General features: G+C 39.5%; 3 protein-coding genes across 4 annotated transcripts; 1 reads left to right on the top strand and 2 right to left on the bottom strand.

The window, feature by feature from the left end:
* Positions 1-97: 97 nt before the first annotated feature.
* cxxc1b (CXXC finger protein 1b) lies at positions 98-6,693 on the bottom strand. Its single transcript, XM_067588234.1, has 14 exons — positions 6,543-6,693; positions 5,071-5,186; positions 4,877-4,977; positions 4,620-4,759; positions 3,898-4,053; positions 2,881-3,027; positions 2,648-2,755; positions 2,366-2,544; positions 1,543-1,750; positions 1,348-1,458; positions 1,185-1,234; positions 1,003-1,099; positions 704-856; positions 98-513 (listed from the first exon to the last, which is right to left on the bottom strand). Exons 1-14 carry the CDS (start codon positions 6,543-6,545, stop codon positions 367-369), a joined length of 1,716 nt encoding a protein of 571 aa, XP_067444335.1. The 5' UTR covers positions 6,546-6,693; the 3' UTR covers positions 98-366.
* A 98-nt stretch (positions 6,694-6,791) lies between these two features.
* On the top strand, positions 6,792-9,662 carry si:dkey-245f22.3 (uncharacterized protein LOC492819 homolog). Of its 2 annotated transcripts, XM_067588239.1 has the most exons (5): positions 6,792-7,508; positions 8,275-8,445; positions 8,550-8,651; positions 8,745-8,981; positions 9,093-9,662. In XM_067588239.1, exons 2-5 carry the CDS (start codon positions 8,304-8,306, stop codon positions 9,377-9,379), a joined length of 768 nt encoding a protein of 255 aa, XP_067444340.1. In that variant the 5' UTR covers positions 6,792-7,508; positions 8,275-8,303; the 3' UTR covers positions 9,380-9,662. The 2 variants fall into 2 exon arrangements, with proteins under 2 accessions (XP_067444340.1, XP_067444341.1); XM_067588240.1 differs by lacking the exon at positions 6,792-7,508 and having other exon boundaries at positions 8,243-8,445.
* Positions 9,416-18,303, bottom strand: tfe3b (transcription factor binding to IGHM enhancer 3b). Its single transcript, XM_067588236.1, has 9 exons — positions 18,144-18,303; positions 15,225-15,450; positions 14,900-15,124; positions 14,270-14,365; positions 13,256-13,367; positions 13,074-13,130; positions 12,829-12,904; positions 12,499-12,646; positions 9,416-11,749 (listed from the first exon to the last, which is right to left on the bottom strand). Exons 2-9 carry the CDS (start codon positions 15,414-15,416, stop codon positions 11,285-11,287), a joined length of 1,371 nt encoding a protein of 456 aa, XP_067444337.1. The 5' UTR covers positions 15,417-15,450; positions 18,144-18,303; the 3' UTR covers positions 9,416-11,284.
* Positions 18,304-18,719: the final 416 nt, after the last annotated feature.

Here is an 18,719-nt window from a genome sequence, read left to right as displayed (position 1 = left end):
CATCTTCATGGTGGAGAAGGATGGACCACTGAAGTTGTAATAGTCATAAATCAAAGGCATAAAGTGTAGAAAGGCCGAACAGAAATGATGAAATAAATGAAAGTTAAAGGTTTTTATTTAGGGCGTTCATACCAAAAACAGCAGTTTTCAATCAGCAGTAATTCATCTAACCGCAGTCAGGAAAAATATATATCCATTTACCACTTTGAGTGAATTATCATACAAAGATTTAAAATAATTATTTAGTTACAAAATCAGTTCACATCAAAATGGTAGTAACCGATCTACAAGTTAAAACCCTCACACTCATGTCTCTTGTTATGTACAGTGATCTACAGATCTGAGGACAGATGCAGACTAGGTTGACTACCTATCCTTGTTGCTACGGAGATCAGTCGTCAAAGGGTCATGCTGAATAGTCTGGTGCAACATCAGAGCGAGCAGACCGGCTCTGTTGGTCATAGCAGTCCTGACATTACGCTCCTGTTCAAAGAGCTCGTCCAATTTGTACCACTGTAGGGAAGAAGAAAAACAGGTTAATGAAGAAGAAGAGGTCTACTGAATGTACACCTACATCTGACTGGATGGATGCAAATATCATCAAATGTAGGATTTTCTTTGACATTTCCAAAAGAAAAGCTGCAGAATTCCCAATAAATACCAGAAGTTACGTCTCTTTACACCAAATCCACAGTCAACTTACCACCCTGACTCGCTCCAGGTCTACCTCAGCCCTCCTGAGCTTTTCCCAGTTGTAATGTTTGTTGCATTTCCTTTTAGAGACTCTGCAGTACTCTCCTGTCAGCTCAAACACATTCTTCACCAGAGGACATCCACACACCTCATCCACTGGGATCTGGACACCGGAGGAGGAAAAAAAACAAAAAAAAAAAAAACATGAAAGATTGCAGACTCCACATAAACACTGCTTTATCCTTCACAGGTTTTCACAGTTTTTAGTGATTGATAGAAATTGTACTGCAAGTTTTATAACTGGCTAACCTTAGGATCTCTGGAATGTTCTGGACACAAAACCTGAAGCCTCTTACAGTAAGTCTTGCTTTGGGGATTGTACACATCACAGAAGAGTCTGGTTGCTCTGTGGAGGGAAAAAAAAAAAAAGAATCAGTAAAGTGACTTCACTGAGGAAAAACTCTATACAATTTGAGATATCTTTTTCTTACCCTTCAATTCTTGTAGGGTACATGGAACCAAAGGAGGTCTGACTCTCATACTGTTCAGATATGAAGATTAAGGATAGAAATGTTACAAGTAGGCCATGTGCTTTTGTTTATGTTTACATCTCATGCTTGGAAGGAAAAAAAAAACCCTAATGGAAATAATCACCTTTGCGTAACATCTCTCCATATGTCTCAGAGCCACTTTTGGATTGATGGGATGACTACAAGACACACAGAAAATCTGCAGGTCCGTGTCCTCGCTATCACCTTCATTCACCTGATAACATAAACCAAAGCATTTCATTGACAAGAACAAGGAGTGTAACTGAATGAACAAGCAGGCAGATCACTGCCGACTCACCTCCTCGTCCTGCTGCACCGCCTGCTGCTTGGCCTTAGCGATGATGCCCTCCAGTTCGTGGAAGCGGCGCTCCATCTCGGTGAGGCGCAGCCGGGCGTTCTGCTGGTCCCGGCGTATGCGCTCCAGCTGCTTCTTGCCGTGCTCCTCGGCGATGCAGGGACTCTGCTGCCACTGCTGGATGCGCTGAGGGAGAATCTCATAGATCCGGCTGTGGATCGACATGGAAACAGATTAACGCATTTCAAAGTAAAAAAAAAAAAACCTGAACATAATCAGGTTTGCACTTCAACTGTAAATTAGTTTGTGCAGTGGGAAAGTATCAGACACACTATTCAGACCATGAGACACTACATTGAGGATGACAGAGGCAGAAGCAGGAGAATAAACAGCCATACTTATGAACCTGAATACATTTTTAAAACCACAATCTGATCAGATTCATCATAAATTCCCAACAAAAGCCAACGTAATAATCCCAATAAATCAGACAACAAATAAACAATCAAAAAACTGAAAAAAACTGGTCTGAGCCATTTTACCAGATATTTCTTTGTGTTCATTTAAACCTTCTAACACTAGGTGGAGCAATAGTAGTCATTTGAATAGGAACAAGTGGTAGAGGCAGTAGAAGCAAACAGTATTTGACCATGCCCTTCACTTTACCCTCCTCAGACAACTCCAGTGAGCAGCAAATCAAATGAACTGAATGTATTTAAATTCACTTTAGGCTTTGTTTGTTCTAAGCAGGTTTCTGAAATACTGTATCTGTCCCTGTGGCAGAACTGGTGTTCCTGGCATGAAAGGTGAAAGTGAGAGTTCTTACTTGGCAGCTAACTTCATGCCACATTCCTCAGAGCAGTATTTGGAGTTGGGTCTTGCTGCCTCTACACAGCTTGGCCCCAGACACTGATGCTGCCCTCCGTTATCCCGGATATCCCCCTTCTCGCTGTGTCTGTTTTTGTCCTTGTGCTTCTGCTTCTGCTTGTGGCGCCGTGACTCTTTCTGCACAGATTTTTTTTTTTAATAAAAAAAAGGTAGCAGAACAAATGTTACCACCATTTATTAACACCTGGCAGTGCTTTTCATGAGGAAACAGAAATCTTACCTTCTTGTCAAACTTCTTTTCTCGTCTCTTGACGTGCTTCACCTTCACCGCTTTCTTACGCATGACGGGACTGAAAGGCGGTTCATCATCATCATCACTACCCCATGCCTGGGTGAAAAGAGAGCAAAGAACTGCTAAACATACATCTACTGACACATGGATGACATCTGTTTGAGTGCATCTACAAATGAGCAGGTTTAAGTGAACAAATACAGCGTGAACTGTTGTGCTACCATGTTGTGGTTGAGTCCTGCTGCCTTGTACTGCTGGTAGAGATCTGCCTCACTGTCATAGTCCTCAGAGTACCGTCGGCGCCTGTGGTAGGAATTCTCCCTCCTTTCTCGCAAAGAGAATTCCTCATCCTTCACACGCAGCATTTTCTGTACAAAACAAGAGGCAACAAGTTGCACATTTCCGGAGTAGCCACAAGGGACTGCACAAGTACATCAGAGATGAGGGAGTGCTAATCACTTCAGGGATTGAAAAAAGATGGATCTTTTAAGTTTCTAATATAAAAACAACTTTATAGTTTTGAAATGGCACCATGCAAGATTTATGAATGTGGCATTATTACTATTATTAGGGGTCCAATCAGTGAAGCTCGCTGCTACAGCCCTATTGTTTTTGTTCTCATTATACTTCTTTCTTTCTTTTTCTCTACTAAAAATGTTTGTGCAGCAAAAACCGTAAGACCAAAAAAAAACTGGCAGGTGGGTTGTAATCTCTACCTACTACTCAGGCACATAAAATGACACTCATTGCCCTCAAGGTGGCGCTGTAACAATCAAGTTTACATTTTCACAATTATATCAAAAACTGCCTGGCCTAGAGTCAAAATTCTTTCATCATTGTAGTCTCTCAAGTCATCTGCATCTGGTCTTCTGCTCTAAAAATGTCAAATTTTTCACAAGTGCTTGGAATCATTGCTGCTTGCGGCTGTATTTATTTATTCATACATTCATTTATTCATTTATTAATTATTACTACATAAGATCATTTTCAGTAAAGGGTCACTGTATAAGCTTGCATTTTTCACAATGCAAAAATTCTAACTGTACAGCATAAGTCTACACACTTGGACCAATTAATAGAAAATAGCATCAGGAATACTCGTCTTGTTCAGGCCCTCTTATTTAGATTTTCAAACATACAACATCTGTAGACGTTGCCCAATCCAGACTTTTTAATACTCTGTTACACTCTGATGTCACAATCTAATTTGAAAACAAGACAAAGATAAAGTCACTTACCCTTGCTCGAACTTCACATTGCCTAAATCTGCACTTCTGTCTTATTTTGTTGGGGCCCCCAAACTTCTTCATGTCCTTGCAGAAGTCACACTGGGCGCAGTCCTCAGTTCTTCTGCAGGGCTCACATTCCCCACACATACGGACAGAACGCTTTACCTGAAAAAATAAATAAATAATGGACAATAACAGCCATTACATCCCATGAAACCTTGTGTTTGACATCCTGCATGTTCACCTCATGGTTAAAAATGAGTCAATGTTGCTATGACAGCAAGCTTTTTGTGTTATTTTAGTTTTCAATATAAGATGAGGTTTTCACTTTAAAACGTATGTGCAAAATGATCAAGAAAGACAAACTAAAGCTGTTTTCTCATATGAACTCCAGACAATGTCAAGAGAATCAGGTCCAGACATTGTCCAGAGCTGCCCTTTCACACATGTAGCAAACAACAGGAGATTATCCGTGTCAGACATGTTCTCACCATCATCAACACGCCCAATCGCTTGCTGTGAATTCTCCGGAGAATATTCACACATAAGCTCAATCGGACATTACAAAGACTTTGTACCATGGAGCTGGCAGGGTAAAGTCCATTTAATGTCCGGTCTGACTGATTCAGACATTTGCGTTCACACATACAGCTCCTCCAGGTAACGTCAGGATAACTTTAGGGTTGCAGTGCATGTGTGAAAGGGGCTTAAGATATTTATATGCAACTTACTTTTGATCCACGCCGCCTTTCACTCTTATAGTCCGGAGTACTTGGGGTGCTGTACTGTTTTTCACCTCTGTCAGAGTCAGCCTCCTTCTCCCGGTTTTTCTTTTCTTTTCTATACTTTATTTCCAACAAGGGGTTTTTATCTGGTGACAAGAAGAATAAAACAATTATGTCCTGGTTTATTTGACTGGTTTCATGATATATGTAATGCTAAGCATGGCACTCTTAAATGCTGTGATAAGAGAATAATTCATCATCACCTCTACATCTCATGCAGTACCATTCCCGGATTGCCTTCGCCATCTTCTCAGTGATGTTAATACAGTGCCCGTGGAACCACTCATTGCAGTTATCACAGCCACTATCAGTGGGAGAAACATATCGTATGAGCATGGTTGCATCCCTACCCAGTAACTGACTGACTGAAACAGCACCACTGATTGTGTGACCTTACATCATGAAGCAGTTGATGTCTGGTTTCCGGCAGATACAGTAAAGAGGAGCGTTCTCCCCCTCCATACTACTGGTTTCAGGCCCTGGTATAGGGTCAATGTCTGACATTTCACTGTCCTGAAAAACACAGTAAAACATGCATCACAAACTACATCACTACATATGGCATTACACCAAGCACCAATAATAACTGACTGCCGAGCTGCGGGACATTTTTCTCAATTTCAAAGGTGAGCAAAAGGCTTCAGGTGTGCTTTTAATGTTTTTGCTTCTGAAGTAACAGAGCAGAGTAGCTCTGGCTCATTAATTTCTCCTACGTTGGTCATTATTTTGCATTTTCCCACCATACAGGCGCATTAGTGTTTAATGACTATTCTTCTCTCTGTGTTAAAGACATCCTTACAGTCAAGAAGAAATAGCCGTCTCATGTTATTCATCTATAAAGCTCTACTGTTGAAGCTTCCAAACTACTTCACATCTCTTCTCTCATTTGAGTCAAGTAATTACAGAAACGTGATCCAGTAACTACCTTAAGCTTAGACATCGCTCATGTTTGCACTATGTTGGCAGAACTGGTTTGAGGTACCTTGCACCTTTGTAAATAGGATGAACTACAAACTGCCCTCAAACTTGAGTCTTTCACTCCTCTTGGAGATTTTAAAGCTTTATTATCTTAAGTTATTATGATTCTTGAAACTGTTTTTATCAAATCCTTGTTTATAGTATAGTTGTGTTGATGCTGTTTGCTCACTGTGTCTTCGTCTCATGAATGTTTCTTGTTCTCATGTCTCTCTTGGAAAAGAGATCTTAATCTCAATGACACAGCCTGATTGAATGAAGATTAAATAAAATAAAATAAAGTAATTCTGCTGTAGCACTCTCCCAATCCAATATATTATAAAAGAGGACATTCGTCTCACTGTCATTATATCCAATGTCTTCTCTTCATACCTGCTCCTTCATTTCTTGGAGAATATGTTGATCATTCTGCAGTATAAAGTAGGCGTGTAGTACGTTTGTGATGCTATCACGCTGATTTAATAACTAGCGACGTTAGTTAAGGTCGTTACTTCTAGCTTGAAATTTCAATGAAAGTGCTTTGATATGTAGACAAGGAAATGTAGATATTATTGAAAAAATAACTTAAGTTAGCAGTTCAAGGCAAACAGCTAACCCAGCTACTTTGTTTACACACAAACCTGTGTCATGACTAACGTTTCCCAGCTAGCCATCTTTTCTGTGTTACATAACTTACTCACACAATTGTCAAATCAAATTTACATTTATATCATTCAGTATTTACTGGACTTCTGTTTAAACGACATGAGTTGGATCACAACAGTTTAGAGGAAGACATGCTCCTGTCGGGTATAACTTAGGCCGTGTTTTCACCGACCGACTTCAAGTAGCTTAACGCTACTAAGCCAAATCGTAAGTTTGACAAAAAAAAATACAAGTTCTTTTTATACTTGCCATTATGTGAGATCTGTACAGCCTGTGGTTGTTCTGCAAATATAGTTGAAAGGCAACAAACGTCACATTGGACAACGAACCTATTAGCCAGCTAAGCTAAGTAAACGGATTCGTCTCCGCGGACATAACATCGCTTAAAACCGTCCGGACTCGTTACTACTCGGAAGATAGTCATTGGTCAGTTTTCTTCTTCTCTGGTGGAAAATTAACATCCAATGTTGCAACATCGCCACCCGTTGGATTTGTTACGAATGGCGCGGGGTTTTTTTTAGCACACGGTTCAACATACTGTAAATCAGAGTGACATATTATAACCTTGGCCTGAAATGATGAACTTATTCTCACAGTCTCATGTAGAGCAATATGTAAACTTCAACTACAATAAACATAATAATATTGTTTAATTAAAAGCTATGTTAATATTTGCTAAGATATTCAGTTTACTATCAGGTGTACACGTTACAGAAAAGCCTCAAATCCTCACATTTGAGAAGCTACAACCAGCAAATGTCATTTTTGCTTAACAAATGACTAAAACAGTTATTCAAGTATCAAAAATAGTTACAAATTAATTTTCTATCGATTGACTAATTGATTAATCGACTATTTGTGGCAGCTTTACTCACATTTAAAGTCAGTAGATGTACACAAACACCTGTCTATCTTAATAAGCAATATTAATACAACCATTCTTGTTCTTGCATTTAATGGACATGCACTCTGACTCATTCTCACACACACACAACCACACAAACACACGCACACACACACAAACACACACACACTCACACTCAAACCCAGAGGAAATCATGCAGAGACAGGAGAGAGATCCTTTGTGATGCAGCTACAGCACCACTGCTGACAGCTGACAGGTCATTGTGAGGAATGTACTTAAAGAGGATGCGTCTGGTTTGTTTGATTGAAGCTTCACACTTGATCGTCTACTTCTAGAATATTTCATGAAAAGTAAGTAAAATTTGTTTCTTACAATACTCTAAACCTACAGAGAGCAATAAGAAGAGATAAACAGCAGGATTTCTGCATATTACAGTAATGAATCTCATAAAATGTCTCCTAAATGCATGCTGTTGCTGTTGATTACAATGAATAATTATGATTTATTTTAAACACCGTTGTCCACTTTGACTGATTACTGATTACCTATAATTACCTACATACAAATACTTTTGAAATTTGCCAAAATATTTCAAATAGGTGAAATCAATGTGTTTTCACCTGCATATGTGAATAAAAACCTCTCAACCTTTCACATAAGGTAAAGTACTTGAGGTACTACATGAAATATTAACAAATAGTGAAATCCAGATCACTTACATTCTCATATAGCTGTCAGGATATCCCTGTGCCACCTTTCATCTATATCATAAACATTTCAAAAATGGATTTTAATAATACATTAACTTTGCTGTAGATGTAATTTTCCAAGATGACTCATCACTAACAGCTCAGCTACAGCGAAACCTCAGCTACAGATCTGACTCTGGGTTTGTGGTATCTACACAGAATTATGAAGTTTAATGTTATATTTTTATATTACAATACTTGTAAGTGGATTATTCCAGTTTAACAAAAGTAGCAAGTTTACAGCAAACACATTCTCTTCTCATGAATTTATTTCTTATAATTTGCACTCAGATTGATAGGACTCCTCCTTCGTTTTGGCCTCCTTTGCAGCCCTAGTTGATTGTCTTTCTTTTTTTTTTCCCCCAAGAGACTGAATGACATATTTAAGTGGATGCCATGATGGATGCCAAATTCAATTCTACAGTTAAGAATGAAAAGATGGATGATGAACACGGCAACCAATCAAAGCTCCAGGACTCACTGATCACTGCTTCAGAGTCATCCATTGTGCCTGACAACACCACTGCTGATCAAACAGGTATATCCACATTTTAACTGTAAGTGATGGATTGGAAAGTTTGACTTTGTTATATAATAAAATCATTGTGATTTATATAGACCACCTTGTTTGTTGTCTCACAGGATCTCTGGCTGAAGTCTCTAGTTTAGAGCAGATCTCCACTGAGGACACTGAATTATCTTCACATGACTTTCCTGAGAACACATTCCCAAATAAAACAATAGGTACTTTAGCCTATTAACTCGACTTTAATGGCTATTTCCTTGCAAAACATATTTCATGAGGATGTTATTTGTTTATTTGTATGTCCGATGCAGGGGTCCCCACTGAATCCAATTTGCATAATAAGCCAAAGGGCAAAGAGACCCGAGCAGTATCCATCTGTGGCCCATGTTCTGTGAAGAAAGACCAGCCACAGCCTCTATGTGCCCTGCTGCCACCTTCCATGGAGGCTTGCACCGTCTATGAAGTGAGTCAGTCATTCACATCTATCAGCAGGAGTCAAGAGAGGCTCAAAACCACTACGGTCCGCAGTGAGTCAACACATGGAGACGGTAAGGACACCACATCGTGTTGCTAATAACACTGTTGCTTATCTCTTGAAGCTTTTTCCTTCAACTGAAGCTTTCTTCTCTTTTCTTGCTCACTACCTTCCCCTCCATGAGACCTCTGTGCTTCAATCCTTTTGGCCTGCCTGTTCTGCCACCCACTGGACTGTTTATTGGCTACGGTGAGAGGCTGTAATGCATGTGTTTGGTCTCTGTGCTCATCACTGTGCGGCTGCGAGTCCAACGCCCTGCAGCCTCTCCTAGACGTCACCCACCACTGTGACTTCTGCAGGTGTCTGGGTGTCCGCTGCTGCCTGTGTGACTGTCCCATCTGTGATATCTGCCTCCAGGCTACAGAGTGCCTGGACCTGGCAATGGAAATCTCTCAAATGCTGTACCACTAACATCTGGCTGCAAGCAAATAATCACATTCAAACATGAACCTGTGGGAATCATTTATTTATTACAATCTTCCGAAAGCCAACTTGTAAGGACAAGACACAAATGTTACCTGTAGCACGTAGAGGATTAACAGTCCATGTTAGCACTCAAATATATGTAGGGGTAAGACATGGTTAATATCGTGGAGAGCAGTTGAGTATGAGCAGAAAAAGCTGACCACTGGTAATTAATCTTATGGGACTAAGAACAACACAATTTGCAGCACTGAGCTATGGAGTGGAGCTGCTTTTAGCTCAAAAACAGGAGAGACACCTTAAATCAGCGACTTTTCCCTCACTGAAAGGTAAACACTAATCAGTGTCACTCAAGACTGTGAACTTTAAAAAAAAAGAAAAAAAAAAAGATGTTTTTTGGCTGCATCAATTGATTTGTTTTTGTGTTACCACGGCTCAAATATAGTTTAAAATTCAAGCATATCACTAACTTTGAAAAGACATGTTGAAGGAAACCAAAAAGCAATTCTCAAATACAGTACGTCAGTGTAAAAAAAAAAAAACAACACACAAATATGCAGGTACTTTTTCAAACACACATTCATTAACTGTACATAAGGTTGCATCAAGCATCTGACAAATTAAATGCCTTTCTAAAGTTTGTGGCTATTTCATAGAATAATAAATGTGTTGCAGATTTCACACTGCAAACAGTTATACCTTATTATTACAAACATGAGGATAGTGGTTGCTGTAAAAGAAGGTCAAAGCCCTCTGAATTCATTCTACAATGAGCAATAATGTATTGTTAGTTCTAATCAATTTTGATCGTCAGGAAAAACAAAAAAGCCACAATCTTGGTGGAACATGCTAACCGTAAAATCACTCAGTGATCACCAAGGTTAATGAAGACAATCACTGACAACACGTATATTAGTCAGGAAAAACTACTTATCAAAGGATTATTCAGGTATCAAAAAAATATGTGATGAACTACAGTACTATTGTAAAAGGATAAAATTGTTCTGCATTTCTCATAGTGACTCAGTGAATATATTCAAAAAATAAAATGTTGATTTGTAATTTGTAGCTACTCTGGAAGAAGTCCTGCTTTGGCTACCTAGCTGCAGCAGCAAGTGATTTTCCACTGCTCTTAAGGTTTATTACAAATACATGCATCCTGGGCGTTAGCTGTCGACTGTGTGTAATGGTAATAAAACAAGACAAAAGCTTTCATAAAATGCATAGACTGCCATAAAATAAGGTGCAATAAAATTGCTCAAAATAAAATATTCTTATATACAATATGAAGTAAATATTTCAACAATGTGCCAATTCACTTTACAAAGATCCCTTCTGTAGCTGCTGGTGAAACAACCCAACAAGAATGAGCATGCGACTGCTATTAACAAACCCTGATTCCAGTCAGTTGAAAAAAACAAAACAAATATCTTGGCATCTCTCAACCAGTTTGTTATGCCAATGTCATGAAAAAGAAACCTCACAGCTTTCTTTCTTATAAATGAGCACATAATAAATTCAAGCAAACTTTATATCCCTCTTAAATCTCTGAAGAAAATCTTAAAAACTATTTAATGTAATAATTTCTTAATGTCCCTATTATACAATATTCCATTTTAATAAGATTGCATTTATAAACTCAGACATAATCATTTGACCAGCTCCAAACAGGAACAATAACAATTAGGTCTGTATGGCAAAGAAAATCAAGAACTTTCTCCTGATGCAAAGTTGATGTTAGTTTTGATCTTAATGTTAGCTATTTTTGCTTTACGAAGTTCAGTTCTACAGTGCTATCAATAGACTCACGTTATTTGAAGATAGACTGCACTTCCTGACATTCTCATCCCTACAGACAGTCTCTCTGGCTGCGTGACCTCCACGCAGAGCTTATCACAAGTCCTCGTCCATTTCAAGGCTGCTCCTGCGACTGCTGGTTTTAGAGGCACCTGGTGACAAAGGAGAAAACAGGGGCTCCTCCACCCTCTCTGGAGACAAGGTGCAACCCTCGTCCATGAGAATGTCTCCCAAACCCACGTCAGGATAGAGTGCTGAGGCGGAGGGGTCGTCTAGCTCGGCAAAGCTCAGGCTGCCCATGTCCAGAGGGCTGCTGATGGTGATTCCTGCTGGAGAGTCCGAGGAGGGCGGTGACAGGAAAGAGGCTGGCAGAGGAGGTCCAACGGCTGTAGCACCCATGCTGAGGAGGTTAAAGGAGGAGGCTGCTCCTGCACTGGGAGGCAGGGACTGGCCGCTCTGTGGGACTGGCTGCTGCTGGAGCAGGGAGGTATCGGAGCTCAGACTAGATGAGATGCTGTTGGCAGTGGAGAGGCCATGGAGCCGTGCCTGCATTTCCAGCTCCTGAAAAGAACACACATGCATTCAAATGTCATGTCCTGGAACGACTGAAAAATGTCATTATTTTCCTGAACCCAGCCATCTCTTTGTGCATTTTCCCAGTGAAAAGTAATGTCTCTACAATAAACATAACTTTAAAAAGTACATTTTAGCTTTATCAACTACATGACATTACATTTGATTAAAGCTTGAGAGTGTGGGATAACCAAGTGCACATTTCTGGGACTAAAATTCTGGGACTAAAAATGTCCTAAAAAGATTTAAAAACAAGAACTGATCAATTTTAGGTTCAAAATAAAAACAAACATAAAAACTCATGAAGGCAGACTTAAATGTAAGCTCATACTTCAGCAGTTTCCCACTTAATTCACAAGATAAATCTTTACAGATTGTTTACAGAATGCAGATTAATAATTGTACACCATTAATTCTCTTTCTCAACTCTGCAGTAATGTGAATCATCTGTGGCACACTTGTGGTTATAAACTCCACAGTGCACCAACATCAATGTCTACACACAGTGAATTTAACAATCATAACCAGTCAAAAAAAGAGCACCACAGAAAAATTAACTGTAGTGTTGAATTGCAAACTTATTAAAATTTATTGTAACATGAAAAAGTTGAATCATCACAGTGTCACCACTGAGTTTATTAAAGATACAATGTTTCCGTCATTGACTGTTGACATGCGTCAGTTTTAGAATAATTGTACTGTGCATGTCTCCTTCTACCTAAACAACAAATACTGACCTGGATGCGCAACATTAAACTGTGGTTTGCTTGCTCCAGCTTTTTCTGACGCATCTCGACATCCTTGGCTCTCTGTTGCTCCTTCTGTAACTTCCTGATGTAGTCTACAGAGGCTTTCAGAATAGTGCCTTTATTCCAGCGCATCTCACTGTCATAACATCAGTAAATATTGCAGAGGCGGTGAGGAAAGGAAACACAACAGAAACAAGATTAGGTTTTTTCTTTACTACACAACGGTTGCAGGCATTCAATTCAAGTATTGTAGTTTCATTTTTATTAAGTTATTCAGATATGCAAAATAACTATCCAGAAAAACCAGACCACACTTACGGATCACTTGACTTGGGTATCAGGGTACCAAGTTCCTTTATACGGTCATTAATGTTGAATCTCCGCCTCCTCTCAACTGTAGTAAAGCAAGAATGACAGGATATAAGGATATGAGCAGACAAAAAGAGAGGCCAAAGTACATAACCTTGTAGTTAGGAAGCTGCTTGTCACACTGTAGTCCTGGTTTTACTGCATTACCATTCAACACAAGTGCTTGAAATAATCTAAAATAAAGCTTGACTTACTGAGGTTATGGTTGTCTTTCTTCTGCCTTTCTTTCATTAGTGCTTTGGCGTCTGCATCTGAAAGATATAGATTCTTATTGTGTTTCATATTATGATTCCAAAAATGTTATCCAACTCTAAAATAAGTTCTCCTGAACATAGAAAAAAAACAATCAAAGTAAGTAGCATGTATTTTACGGTACCAGTAATTTCCCTTTTAATTTTTGGAAGATCAGCAGGGCAGGAGTTGCTGACAGTGAGAGTAGGTGCTGCCATTCCAGGGCTATGGTATACATCCAACAGATTTCCTGGGAGCTACAAGACACAGAATGTGTTACATACATGTGATAAATGCTCACTGATTTACATGAACCTCGAAGCAGATATGTGAAAAGGATGTGTTCCCCGTTCTGGCTTAAAAGCAGAGAACAACCAGTTCCTCGAGTTCAAAATAGAATCAGAGCTGGTTGCTGCGGGATCACTTAAAGGCTACTAGATGTCATACAGTGGAACACAACAGCTGACAACATTGTTTTCAATTACACTTTGAAAACAATGATTCCGAGAATCCATAAACCAGCCTTCAACACAAACCTAGTCCTATGATTGACATTCCTATTTTTGCATGAAAAGTTAATTTATTTTAGGATAAAGCACATCCATGTTTTCTCAAACTCCAACCATTGATATTACATTGTGACATGTTAAAGCTGAACATTACATGGAACTATTTAAAAATCACAAAATGCTTTTACCTCACTGTTCTTCTTTTTCTTTTCCTCCAACAGCATCACCATAATCCTCATTTTTTGTTCTGTGGCAGAAGTTTGGCAAACGCTTTCTATCTAGCAAATTACTTGTTAAGCTGCTAGCTTTACAATATACCTTTTATGAGCACAACTCACTTTGTCTCGCTTCTCCCCATCTTGTATCCTCTGTTAACTTACCCCGCCCAGGCCGCACTTTTGTGACGAATAGTAAGTGAGTGCCAAAAGTATATATTTACTCCTACAACAACACTGAATTCCTGCTTCATTCCACACATAAAAGAGACAGTCCATTCACAGAAAAAAGACTTCATGTGTAAAAAGTTTGTTCGATGGAGCTGCCTGAAATCCACTGTTACGCTGTCAGTGTGGAGTTAAAGAAGAACCTGTAAATTCTAGAGGAAGCTTTAAAAAGGAAGTATCCATGGTTAAATGCATTGTTCTTCTTACCGTGCTAGGCAACTGAAGACCTGAGTCAATCAACGTAATGATGTCGTCATTAAAACTGGATTCAAGACTAATGATGTCGTCGATCACATCGTCAATCTAGATAAAGTAGATGAGAGAAAACACCGGTGGTTCAAAGTAAGTAAAAAGCCCTACGTGTTAAAAGTGTGAGAGTAATCAACACGTACTATACTGTATGTATATAGCTAAAAACTAAAAGAGTTTGAAATAAAATCCTCTGTAAAGACTGAACGCCAGCATTCAACATCTAAACCAATGTAACACTTCTAAAGAGGCCTAATTTCAAAGACAGAGACGTGTGCAAGAGAACTGCTGGCATCGTTAAACTGTGGGTGCAGTATTTAACATCATATTGTGACATCAGGCCAACAAGGGTACGATGACAAAAGGCATGCATCATCACAGTGGGACCTTCGGGTACATCATTACAGAACAAACAAAAAGTAATTAACTAAGAAGTGAGCAGAGGGTAAGACATTTAACTTCTCCAAAAATGTACTGTAAGTCTGCAGAAAGGCAAAGTTTACAAAGTTGTGTAATCTGCTGAGCCAGCAAATCAAACCCGTACACACAAGAATTTAAACCACGTTTAAAATGAGGAATTTCTCGTACTTCCTCCTTGTTGGATCCGATGTTAAGCAGGGCCATGGGACTGTTAGGTGCACTGCTGGCAGTAGGAGCAACTTCAGGGGCAGAACTGCATTGTGGCACAGGAGACACACCCATGGTCTGAGAAACCGCCTTGTTGCCCAGAGTGGTGGAGAGGTACTGCTTCACCTGCTGCCTCTGTGCCTGCTGGATGTGGTACTTGGTGGGGTTCTCCAAGTGGGTCTGCACCTGATCATTTAAACAGTTGTTAAGGGCTTGTGTTCTGATGTAAACCCACTGCATTGAATAACAAACACAAGCGATGACCATAGACAAAGGATGCTCTTACCTTCAGCACCTCCACAGGCACCTGTGCTGGAGGTGGACGGGCAGCATTTGGGGGCAGTGTGACAGAGATGGCTGGAGTGGAGTCGGAAGCCCGGAGCTGAGAGGCAGAGGCCTGCTGCTGGGCCTCACGTCTCTCCTGCTCCTGGGCTTGTTCTCGCATCAGCTGCTGCCGCAGCAACACACGTGACGACATGGCTGAGGAGGAAGATCAAGATCTAGGGATGGAGCTGGAAAACCAACACAGAAAAAAGGAGCGTTATAGATGGGTAATACCAGTATTTTAAAGTATGTAGTTATTAGAGTCTATCATGCAAACTATAATGCATAGTATTAGAAATTCTTACACTACCCTATCCTTAAAATCAGTCACTACAGTATTCTAGTGATTTACAGGCAAATCCAGATGTTACTTCCATCAGCAGATTTTCAATGGAAATTTTTCACTGGGTTAAACATATTTCAGAAAATAAGACCTGCAGTAATCAAATCTCCACAAAGCCACACACTTTTTACTATTTTTGAACAACACATGCAGTTACTAAACTAAATACAAATCATATACTGGGACCTGGATCAGGATTAATGTCCTGAAAAATGATCAGTGGATGGAGAAATCTAAAACTATGCAGCCTCACCATTCACAGCTGACATATTGATGGATATTAATGGGTGTAATTTATGTCATAATGAGGTATGAAACTTCTTCAGTGAACAACAGGCTCTTATTTTCACCATAAATTGACTGGCTCACTTCAGGCTTTAGAATTACAATCTATAACGCTATGCGGTTATCTGACTGCGAGACCTCTGAGAGCCTAATACAATAACATGTCACAGATCAACTGCTCAACATCAGCTCAGCATTTTAAAATAGTCTTCCCAAAGCACCTCTTCCTTTATTTAACTTACCGCTACCTAGCTACTGTCCTCTTGTGGGTATTATCGCCAACAGGGATGGTTCAACCTGTTGCCCTGAACGCTGCTAACAAATATGAGCCTGACTCTACAAAGCAGCTGGTTTCATGTAGAAACACTAACAAAACCAGCTGCCCACAACATGCTGCTTACCCTCTTTTAACTGAAACAGCAACACATCTGATCATTCAGACAAAGTCAAAGTATTCCCATTTCTCACAGATTACTGGTCAGATTTTCCTGCCTTAAAAGAACACGCAGCAGAACTGAACACAGGTGGATGTCCAGTAAAGTGCAAGTTCATTATTTAGTGCGTAAAGCTTTGTTAATATTGTGTAACCGTAACGCTAGATAGGCAAGAGACCAGTAATTCACCATTTTTGCCAACCATCACAATCACAGAATTTTGTTCAATGCCACCAAACAACTTCATCAGCTGCTGATTGTCAAGAAATCTTACTTTCTTACCTTCCGTGTCAGTAAGATTGATCACATCGGGGCCAACATCAATTCTCCCATTTCTACAGTGAACTTCTCTTTTCTCGGTCTAAATTTGTTGAACTGCCTTCAACTGATATCACTGCACGATCTAATGGATACCATGTCACCCATTATCTCATCTAGCCCCCTTGACATTATCCCAACAAAACCGATGATAGTGGCCGTTGGTCCTAGCATTCTCCCTTGTAATAAAAGCTCTCTTGCTTCTGGATGTGTGTAACACCATTTAAGCCATTTAAGATGGCTTGTGTTAAACCACTTCTGATGGCACAAAGGCTAGATTCCAATGATCAAAAAAAAAAAAAACACTTAACACTTCCAACCAAGTACTAAACTGTCCATCACCTGAAAAATTATTTTAAAAAGTAGTAGAAAAACTTTCAGAGGTAATCAATAACACTCATATTTTTGAGTTCCGATCTACTTGCTTCTTTGAGTTTGGAAAATACTTTTTTATTCTATTACTTTATCAGACTTCCAAAATTGTGCATCCTCTTATTTTCTGTTATTATGAAACGTTTCCTCTGGGAAATTGTGTGGGCTCATATAGACCTCTTCAGGATCTAACCATGTGCTGTTATATTATGCACAGCAGTTAATCTGCCAATTATGTTTCTCTTTTAAACAACTGATCTTTTGGTTTACAAAATGTCAGAATGAAGTGAAAGGTACTAATCATAATTTTCTAAATCCTAAAACGACAGCAAATGTCTTGTTTTATTCAACAACCGTTCAAAACCTTAAGTTTCAGTTTACTATCACATAAGACAACGCAACAAATCCTCAGTTTAGAGACTGAAACTAGAGAATCTTTGGCAATACCGATATCTTTGGCATTTGGCAATACCTGAAATCATCCTCAACTGTGCATGAACGTGGGTCACTACCATGTTTTTTAGACTTTTTAGTGCAGACTTAAGCACACGGTGACTACTATTATTCTAGTTTGTACATTACTGCAGATGCATACCTGGCTGTCAGTGCTGCCTCTTCCAGTGGGTCAGTTGTGTAAGAGTAAAGTGACAGTTCTATTATGTCATAAAAAAGGCTGATTTACGTCATGTCAAGTTAATTTCTGGGGTCGTTTTAGGAGCCGTTTAGACAAGTATCTCAGCTGGTTAGCTATCTTACTCATGTCTGTTTTCGTAATCTCTATTTTGGACGCGCTGTAATGTCGCGTCATGAGTTAGCGGAGCTCACTTGACAGCTGAGTGTTGCTAACGGGCCCGCATCATCCCGCTGAGTGTACACAACATGTTAAAGCGAACATTTAACCTGTAAACGCTTTACATGTTGACTACCAGTAGCCAACTAGAGGAAGGTTGGTTATTTTTGTAGAAAGTAGCAGTGTTTCAGAGGTGCCGAACGCCACAGCCACGGTAAAGTAAAAATAGGAAGTTGTAGCTTAGCTAACGTTAGCTGACCAGTTAGCAACCTTTAATTTCCCAACAAGCTAATGCTACCTGGCTACATTAACTCATAAGAAGTACAAATAAAAACGTACCGTGGCTATAGTTTGTTTAACGTAATCACATCCACAAATCCCTGAAATCCTCCGTTTTCTTTGCCATTTTAAGTCGGTGAGTACACGCTCTTCAACAGTCGCTAGCCGCGGCTAACTGTGTTTACCTCGGGCCAACGGGCTGACGTCATCCTGGTCACCCGGAACTTGTTGACAGCTGTGAGGTTCAATTACGGTCTACAAGGCTTTACACATTTTCATTCACAGAAAGTCAGAAAAAACATCACCGGATACGATGATGGGACTCTCTTTGGGGGCTGATTCGTTAAAGTGATTTACAGGGTTAGGGTTACAAAATTCTCGAAACTGTTCGCTTCTAAATCTTTTGCGGTCACTTTTGTATAATTTCAGTACAAATAGGCTACATGATAATTTTTAATTATGTTGTTTTTTCTGACTTTATATGAATGAAAATGTGCAAATTCACCAGTTTTCTCATTAGAACTAGATAAAATCAAAATATTGTCCAGGTCACAGTTTGGAGGGAATAAATAAGCTATTTTGTGTTTACAACTGTTATGCAATTACATATTCTGCATCTTAACACCACAAGTGCTA

This window comes from Thunnus thynnus, chromosome 4 (genome assembly GCF_963924715.1).
Source record: "Thunnus thynnus chromosome 4, fThuThy2.1, whole genome shotgun sequence".
NCBI classification, from domain to species: domain Eukaryota; kingdom Metazoa; phylum Chordata; class Actinopteri; order Scombriformes; family Scombridae; genus Thunnus; species Thunnus thynnus.
This window is presented reverse-complemented; position numbering and strand designations above follow the sequence as displayed.